Source organism: Ahaetulla prasina, chromosome 1, assembly GCF_028640845.1.
Source record: "Ahaetulla prasina isolate Xishuangbanna chromosome 1, ASM2864084v1, whole genome shotgun sequence".
Lineage (NCBI taxonomy): Eukaryota > Metazoa > Chordata > Lepidosauria > Squamata > Colubridae > Ahaetulla > Ahaetulla prasina.
In genome coordinates, this window is record NC_080539.1 from 269,020,073 (window position 1) to 269,035,364 (window position 15,292).

Here is a 15,292-nt window from a genome sequence, read left to right on the forward strand (position 1 = left end):
ACATTCTCCACAGTTCTCAGTCCGCAGCTACAGTGTCTGCATCCTTTCGTTCAAGGTTGATGTTTTTTATGATATGCATCATGAAACTGCAGCAAGGAAAAAAAAAATGATGCTAAAAAAAATCATACCATATTCTGATTTCTCTGTTTTCATAGACTTCTGATGCCAGCTTTACCTCTGTAACAAGATATCTATATGTAAATTTTGTTTGAAACAGATAAAAAATAATGGACCTCTGATCAACCTGATTTACAAAGTGCTAAAGAGCTCAGCGCAAGGGTTACTATCCAGTATAAATGTAAGAATGCTTGTAACAGAAATATAATCATTCCATTGCTTTTCGAGTGGCCGTCAGTGTTGAAATAGCTAAGCATTCACAGGTGTCCCGTGACACATATATAACACCAGAGCTTTTTGCAAGTTGTGTGATTTGGGGAGGCTTTCTGCAATATTATTGGCTGGCCTGATAGCGCTTCGTTTCATTTTCTCATGTGTTGGGAACTAGTGTTGGTGATTCCATTTCTACCTTTACAGAAATACAAAGCATGCCCTTGTGCTTTAATTTTGTTGCCTTCACAACGATGTAATTTTACATGTCTCACTATCGGATATAATTGCATTTTTCCCCCTTCGGTTTAATGTGTACCCTAGGTTTGAGAAAGGTTTTGTTGCCTGCACATTTGTTGTATTGTTGTATCAATTATATTCTGTTATGTCAATATGTATATTTCAATTTTTTGCTTAATTTAGAAAGTCTTAAAAGTACAAAATGTTTTAAGCAAGAGTTTTAAAAACTGCACTTTATCACAATGAAAAGCATTCGGTCTAGTTATTTACAAAAGGCAATAAGCCTTCCTGTATTTGATAATCTGGCTTCCGTTTTATCAGTTTACAATGATGGAAATTTGAAGATGGAGCTGGGACAGATAGTCATGAATGGTAAATAGAAATAATAGTATTAATACTAGTATTTAAATAACAATTTCTGAATGTCCAAAGCATTTTACATACATTATCTCAGTAGTTTCAACAGACTTCTAAGGTGAGTTTAGCATTATTATATTAGCTATATCACTGCAATCCACAGATAGTAATTAATGAATGGGATTAATTTTGAACTGATGATTTTCCAGCTTCCCACTCATGTATTTCTTTTCTGCTTTCTGAAGAATGAATAGAATTTTAAAATCCTTTGTTTAGAATAGAATAGAATAGAATAGAATAGAATAGAATAGAATAGAATAGAATAGAATAGAATAGAATAGAATAGAATTTTTTATTGGCCAAGTGTGATTGGACACACAAGGAATTTGTCTTGGTGCATATGCTCTCAGTGTACATAAAAGAAAAGATACGTTCATCAAGATACAACATTTACAACACAATTGATGGTCAATATAAATCATAAGGATTGCCAGCAACAAAGTTACAGTCATACAGTCATAAGTTTACCACATGATGGTTAGTTCCTTGAATGAGTTTATGTGATTCTGTATAATTTTAATTGAGTTATGGAAAAAATGTTAGCTACAGTTTTAAAATAAAATAAAAAACATTAAAATTATCAGAATGAAATACTCTGCAAAATAGTATAATATCTATATCTGTATTCTGTATAGAAAAATGCAGGTAAGTTTTGCCTGACTGCACGTGTTTAAGAACTGAGAAGCATTTCCAACAGAGGCACCAGTTTTATTATAAGCCCCTTGGCTTATAAACTGATATAAAATAACATTACATGATAATATGGTTATCCCTTCGCCAATGATTTTATTTTTCTGTAAGTCAAATAAATTCTCAGGAAAATGTAATGATAATAAGAACGTATTTCAACTTGTATCACTACCCATCTCAAATATATGATTATTAAAAGCAATATTAGAACTATGTAAAAACACAATTCATAACTAATGTATAAAACCACTCAACAACACTCAACATAATCACTGTACAAGTTCGATTGCGCATTCAGATAGCAAAGCCTAGTGACAAAACCATGTCTTTAAGATCATGTCTAATCTCATCTCTGAGAAGATGATGTTTCAAAGGACGGGTACCACCACAGAAAAGGATCATTACCTGAACCCCACCCGTTGGTATTCCCTAACAGACAGAACCTGGAGCATATAAGTGCATATTGTAAATACAAGTTGTATGATATGAAAATTTGCCATATTGAATGCAACCAAATTTAAAGGAACCACTTAGATCTAGCATTTGCCCATAACATACATTTGGATCAGGACTGATAAGGAAATATATATATATATACCTTGTAAAAGTCTTTTGCAAATCCAGAAAAACATGCCAAATCATTCCTAGAAGGAGAAAAACATTTTTTTGCAGAGAAAAGGATGGTTTTTTTTTTTGCTATTAACATTTTATGGCTTCCAGATTTTTACTTTTAAAACTTTATATTTTAGATGACGGGGCGTGATACAATCAAAGAACGACATGCAAAACCCATCAAAATTGGAGAAAGCGATATTGATGTAAGTATAAGGTTTCTTCTTTCTGATCCTTGCAAAATCTCATTTTGTTTTATTGATTTGACCTTGTGTGCATATATATTTTTATTTCTAGGTAAAGCTGAGTGTCTTCTGTGAGCAAGACAGGATTCTGCAAGATCTAGAAGACAAAATAAGAGCTCTTAAAGAAAATAAAGTAATCATCTTTGCCATTAATTGCACCATCTTATTTTCGTAATATTCTGTTTTGGGGTTTCGATGTCTGAAGGCCCATTTTGATTTTTGAGTATGTACTAAATAAAACTAGAATTAGATCTTTGTAACTGCACAGTTGATGATATAATTTATTCTAATAAATTATTCCAATTTATTCCAAGCCAAAAATAAGTAATTGTAGGAGATGACCAGACTGAGTCCGAGACAGGGGTCAAATGCATCATCAGTCATGAGTCTCTGAGTGCCCACAAGACATCTGAGTCCAGCCCACCTTGAATTCCTTTCTATTCTTAACTGCCGCTAATTTCCCTAGACTGTTAGTCATTCAGATTCTTGTAGAGAGCTTAAGCTTGCAATAAATCTTTATACTCTTTTGAACTTCCTGAATCTCCTGATTTCCCTGGTGCTTGACAACAACATGATTACATTCAAGATACTTATTTCATAACTATTTCTATAAGAAAGTAATTTCTTATAGAGTCTATATTAAATTCTTATACAGTCTACATGCAATTCTTGTTTGTTTTAAATAACTTCCTAACTGGAAGGACACATTTTTAAAGAGTGTAGGAAAATACCTGAATGATGCCAGTATATCTATCCTCATTTTCATCTTCCTAGCTTACAGAGAGCTGAATTTCAGACAAGTTGAGAGTATCATCTCTGGAAGGGATTTTCAAAGCTGGGTTGCATTTACTGAAAAACTTTATTCATGGTCTCAGTTAAACATATTTGGGGTTGTTAAAGTCCACAAAACAGCTTCAGAAGACTCCTGTAGAAAGAGGAAAGATTTGTACTAGTTGTTTTTGTATTAAATTGTTCACACGTATATTAAATGGCACCCAGAAACTGTATTCTCCATCACCTTTAACAAATTCATTAATATATTCTTAACCGATACTCTTTGGGAAGTCTCCCTAAATAAAATTAATTGCAGTCATTGGAGATGTGATGTATATTATGCAGACTAGGTCTTTTTTTTCCAGAGATATAGTAGTTGAACAAATTTTCCTCATCTTCAGTATCCAAATCCAAGACTGGGTTTGAAGAATACAAGATTTTTGGACCTTGAGATAGATGTGTGGGTGGAGAGAGGGAGACATAAGCAGGCAGGTAGGCAGACACATTTATATTTGGGGTAGAAAATTAATATTTTTAAAACACTAAATTAAAGGAAGGTCTTCTAAAATGTTCTCAAATTTTTCTTGTACACAGTTTATTTTTTTAAATGTTTAAAATATTTTCTTTAGGATCAGCTGGAATCTGTCTTGGAAGTATTACATAGACAGATGGAACAATATAAAGACCAACCACAGCACACGGAAAAAATTACATACCAGCAGAAACTTTTGCAAGAAGATCTCATACGTATTCGGGCTGAAATATCCAAAGTATCTACAGTAAGTAGAAGGTGCTTTAAGAATTAATTTAATATATAAACCTATTTTCCGTATCAAGCCTACTGAAACTGCATGGCAATATAGTTTGGTGGTTGATGAAGTAGGTTTAGTGAACTATGAAAAACCATTTTGTCACCCTTCCCTTGCCAAAAACCTGGGTGAAGAGCCAGGTCTTTACTGCTTTTCTGTAAAACAGTAGAGTGGGGGCGGGGGCCATCTGGATTTTAGGAGAACCTCGTTTCAGAGGCAGGCACCTCTAAAGAGAGGATATACTTCCAGAGTACAAATAGGTGACATTGTTTCATTGAAAGAATTTGAAGTATGCTAACTGGGGTGAAGTTCACCAGGTTCTAATAGGTTCTGGAGAACCGGTAGCGGAAATTTTGAGTGGTTTGGAGAACTGGCAAATACCACCTCTGGCTGGCCCCAGAGTGGGGTGAGAATGGAGATTTTGCAGTATCCTTCCCCTGCCACACCCACCAAGCCACGCCCACAGAACCCATAGGGAAAAATTTTGAATTTCACCCCTGACGCTAACCTGCAAAATTGGCTGGACAGATATGTGGGAGATAGGCATACCAGGTCCTATACCACATTGGGCTTTATAGGTAATAACCAATATCTTAAATTACAACCAGAAACAAACTGGCCAACAGTGGATCTTACAAAGAATAGATATTACATGGACATACTGAGACATGCCCATCACTACTTATGCTGCTGCATTCTGGATCAGTTGAAACTTCTGGGTGCTCTTCAAGGACAGCCCCATATTGAGCGTATAGCAGTATTCAAGCCCCAAAATGACTAAGCATGAGTGTTTGTCTGAAGGGCTCCCTGATCTAGGAAAGGACAAAACTGGTACAACAGATTAAGCTGTGCAAAGACTATCTGGCTATAGCTCCACTCCAAGTTGAGCGCGAGTCCAGAAAGATTCCTAGATTGCACACTAACCTTAAGGGGGTAAGTGCTATCCCATCCAAGGTCAAAGATAGTCTATCCCCAGCTCTGGGGGATCCACTCAGAGCCCTTCTGTCTTGCTAGCATTGAGTTGGAGATGTTTTCTCTCTGTCCAATCCTACTCAGCCTCCAGGCAACAGGACAGAACTCGACAGCCTCACAGTCTGAATTTGAAAGATATCGTCAGCATGCTAATGAACTGGAACTCCAAAACAGTGGAAGATTTCACCCAGTGCTATTATGTAGATGTGGAAACGAAAGGAAACGAAAGCTATGCATTTATGTCATGTGCCATTTTTTTTATATGGTCCAATTTTACATATACACAAGAGTTGTGTGCGTGTAGCCTAAAGTACTTTTAATTGTGTTTACACTTGCATAAAGTACTTGCTTAAATAGGTTCATTAACAACAGCTTCATAGCTTTTTATTGCTTATGAAAAGGCAAAGTGAGCTTGTTGTCTTTGTCAATAGGAAATGGAAAATGCCTGGAATGAATATCTGAAATTGGAAAAAGATGTGAACCAGCTGAGACAAAGTCTGCAAGAACAGATGAACAAATCATGTTTTTCTCAGGTGGGGCTATTTTCAATTTTTTGCATTTTGCAGTTCCCTAAATAGTTTGAAGCTTTTAGTTAAATCTCATCTCACTGGGAGATCTAATTTTGATGGGAAATAGAGCCTTTTTTTTTCTCCAGAGGAAAAAAAAAAGCTTCACGTGCATATTATATCACAGTATGCCAGAACTACAGTATGTGTACATGCAAATATACCAAATCCTTATAAGCATCTGATGTCTCACTCTGGCCAGTTGCTCAATGCTATGACAAAATAACCAATAAGACCTTTTTTTCTGGGATGACTAGACATCTTTAGTTTGCCAAGGAAATTTTCTTAGAAATATGAGTGTTTTCCTTTGTTCAATGTATATTATATTAATTTATTGCTATCAAATAAATTGTTATCTGCTGGTGGCACCTCATTTGGGGAGTTTTTAGTGATGTTTATGTTGAATACTGTTTAATTTTATAATTTGGTTGCTTATTTTATATTTTAAAATATGTTGTGATAGATTCTTGGGGATTTTATCCTGTAAACAGCCCTATTCTGTTCTCTCCCTTTAAGCAACCAACAAAGAACCTCAATCCAGCAAGCATGATAGACTTCCCATTCATTTCACTTATCTGTACCTTTTCAGAGACAAATTATACAAATTTTATGTAAATATTTTTTTTTGTTAGAATGCTGAACAATGTAAGAATTGTTATATTGTATGCTACTTTCTAGCAAAGAAAATGTCCTGAATTTCTATTTGTATATTGGTTTAGTTCTCCTTCCCCCACTTTTTCATTAGGAGAAAACTCAAATGCAAAAAGATTTATGGAGAATTGAAGATGTTACAGCTGGCCTAAGTACAAATAAAGCCAACTACAAAGTCATCATTGAATCTATCAAGAATCCAGGTAAGAAAGCTTAATGCTGATATCTAGCTACAGTATCAAATCAATATATGTGTGCTTCCATCTTATATGTTAGGCTAATGATACCTGAATCACAGAAGGAACAACTTGGCACACTTTTTGCAATCTATAATGTTTCCAACATAAAAGCTAAGCTACCTTTCCCTGATGAGGTTTCTGGTATATTAACACTCTCACATAATAATTTACTGATGCCTTTTGTTTTCAGAGATGGTTTCCTAAATGTGTGTACTTGGGTATCTCTAAAAACACAGTTCAATAAATCTTAAGATAGTTTCCCAAACACTAGTTTTACTTTCATACTGTTTATTATGGATTAATAAATGGGTTATTCATTTTTCTGAGCTACATCTGAATGTAATGTGTATTTTTCCAGAAAGAAAAACAGTGCCTTCATTTTCAAAGCCTCTAGTGCCTTCATCATCATCTACTCTCATGTCAACAGACAGCAAACTTTCTACTCAGCAAAGTCCACCAACTAGTCCTATCAAGCCCTCGTTGGAAGTCAGACTTTTTCCTCAGCCTTATACACAGCCCAGAATGTTTTCTCCCTCCCTACAAGTGAAAAAAGTTGAACCTCCAGTCCAGTCACCAGTGAAATTAAAACCAAAGGTTGTGAGTGTTATTATTCCACCTTCTTGTAGTTAATGGGATAAAATGCACAGAGAATGTTATTGGATTTCCTTGTATGTAGTACATGGGATAATGAACATTGATAATCAGATGTAGGTTTTTTTATAATGTTCTTGATTGCAATTAATGCTTTGAGTTAATCTGCTTATAAATGACTTGTGACTGAGGAATTTCCAGGAAAAAAAACCTCTTAAAGGAATGTGATATTAAATTCATATATATTATTTGCTGTGATTTAAGCAGGAGAATTGGTTTATTTTCCACATGGAGCAATGAACACATTTCTTTTTTTTAAAATGCAATATTAGGAAGATGAAGCACCACCAAGACCTCCTCTCCCACAGCTGTATAGCACTGATGATAACCCACCAGCTGTTCCACCTCTTCCTAAAGAAGCTACAGTAATAAGGCACACATCAGTGCGTGGTCTCAAACGTCAATCTGATGAAAGAAAACGTGACCGTGAACTAGGACAGTACATAAATGGGGATTACAGGGTAAGCATTCCATCCCAGGTTGAATACTGTAGTTCAAACTTTACTGTAGTTCTAGTACAATCTTCCAATATGCTGTAATTGAAGGGAGGCAGTATATGAAAAATGTTGCAATGTAGTTTAATTGTATATTTATCCATGTAGGTAGAACTCCGCTCATATGTGAGCGAACCTGAATTGGTAACAATAGGCGGTGATCTGAGCCAACCTTCCATTGGGTTTCGTGGTACTGACAATAGATACCAAACATTACCTACCAGAGGTGAGTGAAGAGACTGAAATTTCTGTATTTTAGAAAGTCATGTTTATTATGGTTTTACATTTCCAAATGATAATACCATTTGACACATGGCTGGGTTGAAACTCCAGATAAACTTTAAAAGGGCAAGGTTTTAAGAATCAATTATATGTATATAAATAAATATATGCATAAATTCTGCTCCTGAAACACTAAACTATGAAATTCAGATTGCAGCATCTAGGAAATAAAGAACTATCATAAGAATAGTAATTCCTATTAAACCCTTAATGAATATAGTCCAATAAAGAATTGAGTAAGATATTTAGATGTCTCAATTATAGGACATAGTATATTATGGAAGGAAGGAAGGAAAGAAATGCAGCAATAGAAATGTCCACATCCCTTCTCCAACTTTTGGCTTTAAAGACTCTCCACATTTGAACTGATTATTTTTAAAAAGTTATCACAAAACATAGGCTTAACAAATACCAGCTGGACTTTTTTTCTAAGTAGAGATTTTTTGCCTTTTTTAAAGGATTATCTGGTTCAACTTCTAGACTCCATCAGTCATCAACAATTTCATCATATTCAACGCTTCGAAGGGATGCTTCCAAGGTAAAATATGTTTAATTAGGATGCTGTTTGCTTTGAACAACACTTTAGTAGTGTCATTTTGCTTTAGCATTTGATAATCCTTTGGAGTTTAAAATTATTCACCTACAAGGATCATTCAGATGATGAGTGCTTTGAGATTGTTGGCCTATCACATTTATGGATTTTTATAGGGCTGGGGATCTAGACACTGTTGCTTCCCATTTGAAATTTCCCCATATTTTCCCATTGTTTCTTCCCTTTTTATTAGAAAAGTTAAGGAGGGAAAGACAGAATTTCTATCTATTATCATTTGGAATTGTAGTGCTACGTAGTAGTAACCATCTGTCTGGAAGCACCTTAAATCTGGGTTTATTTACAGCTCAAGATAAGCTTGTGGATACAGATCTCACTTTAGATTAGTTGTTACAGTTTCTGTAACATAATTCTTAATTATGTGTTCTCCTTCTGAAAAATTAGGTACTTGCACATCATCCAAAGTATGTCCATTGTCTTGAAGAAAATTATAGTCAATTTTTTCTATGTTATTTGCTTTCTCCTAGAAATTTAATCAGATATTTTTCCAAACTATACACTTTCCAAACAAAAGTTTAGAAAATTTACATACTGGTTTTTTAGACAGTTTGCATTGAAAGAAAACAGTGAAAAGATAATTCTGTCATCTTCAGCCTTTTAAACTAACATAATATTGCCCATAATAAGTTAATTAAAAAAGTAAGTAGTTTGGAGTTATACTAAAACTTTTTTTAAAAATTGTCATTAAAAACATGTTCTGTGTCATTTTCAAGGAGAGACCAAAGAGTGCCTTGGAACGTTTATACTCTGGAGATCCCCAAAGAGGAAAAATGAGTGCTGAAGAACAATTAGAAAGAATGAAGCGACATCAAAAAGCAATAGTTCGTGAACGCAAAAGAACTCTTGGTCAAGGAGAAAGACATTCGGTTTCATCACGACCATTCATCCAGCCTGGTTCTGCAGACATAGGCTCAGTATGTTAGACATGCCTTAACAGGACTAGATAAAACGATATGTAGCTTCTCTAGTAAGCACTTTTATTTGAGAGTGCATGTCGCCTTGTATTATTTAATTATATAATGGTGGTATTTCAGTAGGTAGGGCACGCATAACAGGAAATGGCTTCTGGCTATAAATATTGACAATTTAACATAGGAAGTAGGAAATAAATTGGCATAAGAAAAGTACAGTGAGAAAGAAAATATATATATTTCAATGTAGATAATAAGTTGGTTTACTCATTTTTTTTCTTACAAGGTTATGAAAGTAGAATACTTTTTTTCTGATTGCACCATAAATGAATGAGCCCAGTAGACAATATTAGCACAATTAAAAAATACAGTATCTATGGTTATGTTAAATAAGGACTTCATAGGTTATCATTTTAGGTTTTCAGAAATTTTATATATTAATATTAAACTTAGGAACAAATCTAATGATTTCATATAGTTGCTAATGATCATTTATGTCTAAGGTGTGAACAATATTCTAGAAAGGCTCTCCATCGGATTAGGAGAAATAATTCCAAGTTAAATATAAACTGAAAATTAATTATTCATCATTGTCAATTAAGCAAATAATCATTCCCACTGCAATCATTGATATTTTACATACCCAATAAATATATTTATAAAAAGGAATATTCCATCAATACTAAATAACTCATTTGCAAGAAATAGCTGTAATCCATAGACATTATCTATTCAGAAGAGACAATTCAATTTAAAATTACTGAGGCTGCTTGTTTTAATTGCCATATAAAGGGTATGTTGTTGGCCTTAAAAATGGCCACTGTCAGTGACAGACACAGTGAACGAAGGTGCCAGTTTCACTTAGTTATCAAACTTTGGATAGATAGCAAAATTTAGGATTAAGTTACCAAGATGTTTTCCTAAATAAAGGAATGATCTCAGATAAATTCAGCAGGACTGGTTTCCTATACTGTCCTCAAATCACAGCACGTCTCCAAATAAAGCAATCCAGTTATAACCGTAAATGAAAAATTACTGCAAAATGTAAGTTTTATTTTTTAAGATAGCCCTAGGAGTCTAAAATGTAGACTCCTACATTTAGGATTATGAAAACAATTGGAGGTAGCTTATGTTAGATTGTTACTGCAAAAGCAACACAAACTTGCAGATTTATTATGATAAGCTTTGGGGGGGTTAAAGGAGGGTCCATTCAATACATAATCAAGCTAAGTAATGAGAATGTATTCAATGATTAAGTATAAGAATGTATCCAGTATTTCAGATTTTGATTATTTACGTAAGAGATGCATGACAGAAAGAAATCAGGATCTGATCATTCCAATAGTGCCCTGTCATAACACATCTAATTCTTTGTATGGGCACACATGCATGCATACACACACATATATAATTGAGGTTAGTTTGGCACTAATAAATAACTCTTCTGAACATATTTTTTAAAGAAATCGAATGAGTCTGTGGGAGTGCAGATCACCTATCTTCTGCCCTTCTGATATAGTTATATGGATAAATAATGACTCACATTGTATGTCTCCATGCTATTAGGAATATTATCTATGATAATTTCAGAATCTCTATTGTGCCCCATCTTCAAAGAAAACCTTTCCTTTTGGTAATAGTAAAGTCATTTTATATCCTTGGTTCTTGTTTGTAAGATATTTCCATTTCCTGTTTTAAGTAAGAACAAACTCTGAATGTTATACCACGAACAACAGAGTTTCAATGTCTCCCACTTTTAATTGTTACATAATCAGCCTAAATAAAACCACTGCAGATGAAAACCTTTTCATTGAATGTTGTAAACCTCTTGCAACTTTAAGACTTGTGGACTTCAACTCCCGGAATTGGCTGGGAGATTTCTGGGAGTTGAAGTCCACAAGTCTTATAGTTGCCAAGGTTGTAGACATAGTCTGCCCTGCTGGTCCAATAGGGAATTAGATGTCCCTATGGTAGATAGATGTCCATTTCCCAAATAGTCATTTTGACAACTTTCCCCTTATGTGCGGGTGGGGGAGGGGGATAGACAATATACAATTTTAATAATAAATAAATAAATAAAATGCCTATGAGGGTAGGCTAGAATCTGAGTCTGCTCAATTCTAGTCTAGCCCCTTAACCCCAATACTGGCTCCCATTAATTCATAGCCTACTTAAAAGTCAGACACTTTGAACAGGGGAGAAACTTATTGGTCTTATCCTTTTTTAAAAGTAAGCAAATAATGTTATTCTTTTTCCACACTGTTTGTAAGATACGTCAAGATCTGTGAAAGTTAGTCTTCAAAGTGCCACAGGACTTTTTCTTATTTAGGGTTTTCAAAACTGAAATCATGCAATCACTGTTTTGTCTTTTTCTTTTGGCACACTAGAATGATTTATGCTCATCACCTGCCTAATTCATTGCACAAGATCTCTTGCTTTTAAAGTCACTCATCCTACATAATGGGTTTGGTTTTTTTTAGTTTCTAATTATTTAAAACTATTTCTAACTAAACTCAATTTCTGCCAGGCTTAATTGCATTTTGGTATCCTTTTTGTTAAATTTCTAATTTTGTTGGTGGTTATTGACTTTTCACCTTTGTGTTCCCATTTTAAATAGCTGTTTGGTTGCATTAATTTATAAGGCGTTCATGAGCCATTAAGGTAATAAGTAATTATGTAAAACACTTAAAGGAAACCGGTGCATTCAGATATTTACCTTTGCAGTTATATTTTTTTAAAAAATAGTGTTAAAACATAAGGAAAAAATAAAGCCCTGCCATATCACTTATTTAAGTAGCAGAATCTGAAGCTGATTTTTTTTAAAAAAAAACATGGCTCTCAAATTTATAATGATTTCTAATGCAAACATTTCATAATATTTTAACAATTGAAACAATGTAGCATATTTTCATACCATGTTGGTCTTCATTTTTGCTGTAAAAATAAAAAAAAATAGCACAGCCCAGGAAGAAATAAATCATTTAGTCAAAGGGCTCCAGTGCACAAAACATAATGTTTGAAAGCACAATTTACAGCACTACAATAACTTAGCAACCAAAATGGTAAAAATGAAATATGTAATTAGATTGCACAGTTTGTAATGTTACATAAATTGTATGTGTAAATCTACTTTTAATACAGTGCACTATTTTTTTAAAAGATCAATTTTTAAATGTAGTATGACATTAAAATATTGAGCAGAATACTTGGATTGTCATTTGATTTTGATGTAAAGGACTCCGTATCAACAACAATAAAAATGCTTCCTAATATTGAATTCATGTATTTCTTCTAGTATAACATGTAGATTAATATTGCCTTATATTACATTTATGGATGCAATCAGGCCTGGCTTGAACATTGGGTATGCATTTGGTTACAGTGTGCGCTTTAATTGTGAAAATGATAAAACTTTTCTCGCAGAAATCCCTCCATTTTTAAAGTCTGCGATTTTTATTTGTGCAGTTACCTTCAAATTAACTAGCTGCTCCTATTGCTAACAAATATTAAACATAACTATATTTTGAGTGAAAAATCAAGAGCTTGTGCATGAATAATATATTTTTTTACCAAAATACCTTAGACTGGATCTACAAAGTTGCGGCCCAGAGTAAATGGGAGAAGGTAACCACCACTGGATCTCCTGTGTTTTCTACACTGTTCTAAAATAAAATCTCAGTACCCTATCAGATTTATGTGAGTAACAGAAGAAAGGAGGAAACAGTCAAAATAAATTCTTCCCTTTTCAGCCAGTGGAGAAATCCTGAGTGGAATTCTGTCCTTGGGTATTCAAGATACAAACTGTGTTGAACCCAAAGGTTGAGAGCTGGGGTCTGGGACCTGGTCTTCTGTTGTGCAAATTAACACTTTATACAGTAACAAGTTTTAATGTGATCACTAAAATAGGAATGTTCATGCAGTTTGATTGCTACATCCTTTATGACAAGTGGGAAAGAACATCCAAGTAAGATAAGATAACCTTTATTGTCATTTTTTTTACTGTGATCACACTGCCCACATTAAAAATGAAATTCTGTTGCCTGCTCTCAAAAGAAAATCTATATTTACCCATATCCTTACATAACACACATACACACACATCTACACCCATACATATCTGTACACATAAATAATATGCTACTGAATGAGAAGATAAGTGTTGTACCTTGATGAAGGTATCTTTTCTTTTATGTAAACTGAGAGCATATGCATCAAGACAAATTCCTTGTGCGTCCAATCACAATTGGCCAATAAAAAATTCTATTCTATTCTATTCTAAATGATCCAATTATAACAGGCTGCGATCCCCAGAGCTACTAGTGCATGCAGACCTTTACAAGATTATATTTTCTTTTTCTTTGGAACAAAAGGGGTCTATTTGTTGTCTTATAAGAATTCTGAAACATACCTCTTTCAGAAGTTCTCATGATAAAAGCCTTGTTTGAACAATACTGTGTCCAGACATCCAGCCTCATAGGGCATATTTTCTGTGGCCTATGGATTGAATAATGCGGCTGAATGGAAAAATATATTTATCACATGTGCACATTTATATGTCACAAATCCTCATATTTCATTCAGGCTTTTGTTTATATTATGGTCAAAGATACCCATGAAATACTTGTAAATAAATGAAATACTTTATTACTTATTATACTGTTATACAGTTAGCATATCTTAGTTGGAGGATGGCTTGAAAGTTAGGCAATTCTGATAAAAAGGTGGAAGTAATTAATACATTTAATGTATATTATTTATGGTAATTCTGAACATTATTTCTATCATATTTTGAAAGTATTCAGTGACTCTGAAAGCAAGTTTACTTTGTGTTAAAGTTCTGCCTCTCTTGGAAAAGCTAAAAAAATATTCCTATATTAGCATGGAGTGCTTGTAAATAGTAAGAAACATAAAAGTGATCTATATTATTTGATTTTCTAAATCGCATCATATCTGAAGTAAAAATACAATCTAAAATCCTGGTTTGAAATGTTCATGAGCTTCATAATTTTTGCAAGTCATTTAACAGAATAGCAACAGTTCTGAGATGGTTAGCTTGCATGAGTTACAAGCTTTCTCCAACCAGCAGTTATTTAATTAGTCCTTTTTAAATGAGTCTTTGCAAGAAAGCTCTTCCTAGTTTTAACTGGAAACTTTCCAATTCAAATTTCATTAGAACTTAGTTTCAGTTAATTTTGTTTTGTTGCCCAGAAGAAGTTGAGTCTAATTTTGTTATTTGTAGACTCTTGATTCATTCCCTTCTATCAATAGGAAACTAGATCATTTTTCTTCCTTTTGATCACAACTTATTAATTCTCAGGATGAATTCTCTCTTTTTATTATTTTATGTATTTAAGTACCTTGTTTATTTCAAAGATCTCTTTTTTAATTATGTGGTTTTGCTTGTCTGCTATCACCTTTTACTGCAGGCTTGCAGTAAAAGGTGATAGCAGACAAGACATCATGCAAAAATAACATCTAGCCATGACTGACACAAAAGTAAGATTGCTTTTACTGTGATTGGTAAGACGTCATTATGTGAACAAATCAATCCACCTTTAGAAGCAGATGTAGCATTTTACTGCTTTCTATGTACTTGTATTTGGTATGATACACATTTATGCCAATTTAAAACAAATTCTTAAAAGGGATTCCACAGCATTTCTTTATCACTTTTTGGCTTGTTCCACAATTTTCAGTAATTTAGGTAGGGTATTTTGTACTTAGAGTAAGAATACGTACCTTCAATTTTCTCTCCCAATTTCTTTAAGTTCCCTCCAAAAAAATTATGAACAGGTCAAGACA

At 33.7% G+C, this 15,292-nt stretch overlaps 1 protein-coding gene and 1 long non-coding RNA gene across 18 annotated transcripts in view; one reads left to right on the forward strand and one right to left on the reverse strand.

Moving 5' to 3' along the window:
* LOC131185887 (uncharacterized) overlaps positions 1-14,278 on the reverse strand; it is a 52,276-nt gene extending 37,998 nt beyond the window's left edge. The window contains exons 1-5 of one of the 7 annotated variants that reach the window (XR_009152248.1): positions 5,039-5,416; positions 4,022-4,079; positions 3,263-3,456; positions 2,273-2,628; positions 129-177 (exon numbers count right to left, since the gene is read on the reverse strand). This is a non-coding gene — a long non-coding RNA (uncharacterized LOC131185887). Of the gene's footprint in view, positions 1-128; positions 178-959; positions 2,629-3,262; positions 3,457-4,021; positions 4,080-5,038; positions 5,417-13,655 lie in introns of those variants that run through there. The other 6 variants (XR_009152246.1, XR_009152249.1, XR_009152251.1 and 3 more) reach the window with 6 other exon arrangements.
* Positions 1-15,292, forward strand: part of PLEKHA7 (pleckstrin homology domain containing A7) — a 152,127-nt gene that overhangs the window by 124,739 nt on the left and 12,096 nt on the right. For 7 of the 11 annotated variants that reach the window (XR_009152237.1, XM_058158766.1, XM_058158780.1 and 4 more), the window contains 11 exons: positions 218-298; positions 2,424-2,492; positions 2,584-2,664; positions 3,935-4,084; positions 5,518-5,619; positions 6,398-6,506; positions 6,901-7,139; positions 7,466-7,654; positions 7,796-7,913; positions 8,428-8,507; positions 9,293-9,493. Coding sequence is in view for 10 of the 11 variants with exons in the window: in XM_058158766.1 (XP_058014749.1) it covers positions 218-298; positions 2,424-2,492; positions 2,584-2,664; positions 3,935-4,084; positions 5,518-5,619; positions 6,398-6,506; positions 6,901-7,139; positions 7,466-7,654; positions 7,796-7,913; positions 8,428-8,507; positions 9,293-9,493 (1,419 nt within the window). In the remaining variant the exon portion in view is untranslated. The remainder of the gene's footprint in view (positions 1-217; positions 299-2,423; positions 2,493-2,583; positions 2,665-3,934; positions 4,085-5,517; positions 5,620-6,397; positions 6,507-6,900; positions 7,140-7,465; positions 7,655-7,795; positions 7,914-8,427; positions 8,508-9,292; positions 9,494-15,292) is intronic. The other 4 variants (XM_058158787.1, XM_058158845.1, XM_058158774.1 and 1 more) reach the window with 3 other exon arrangements.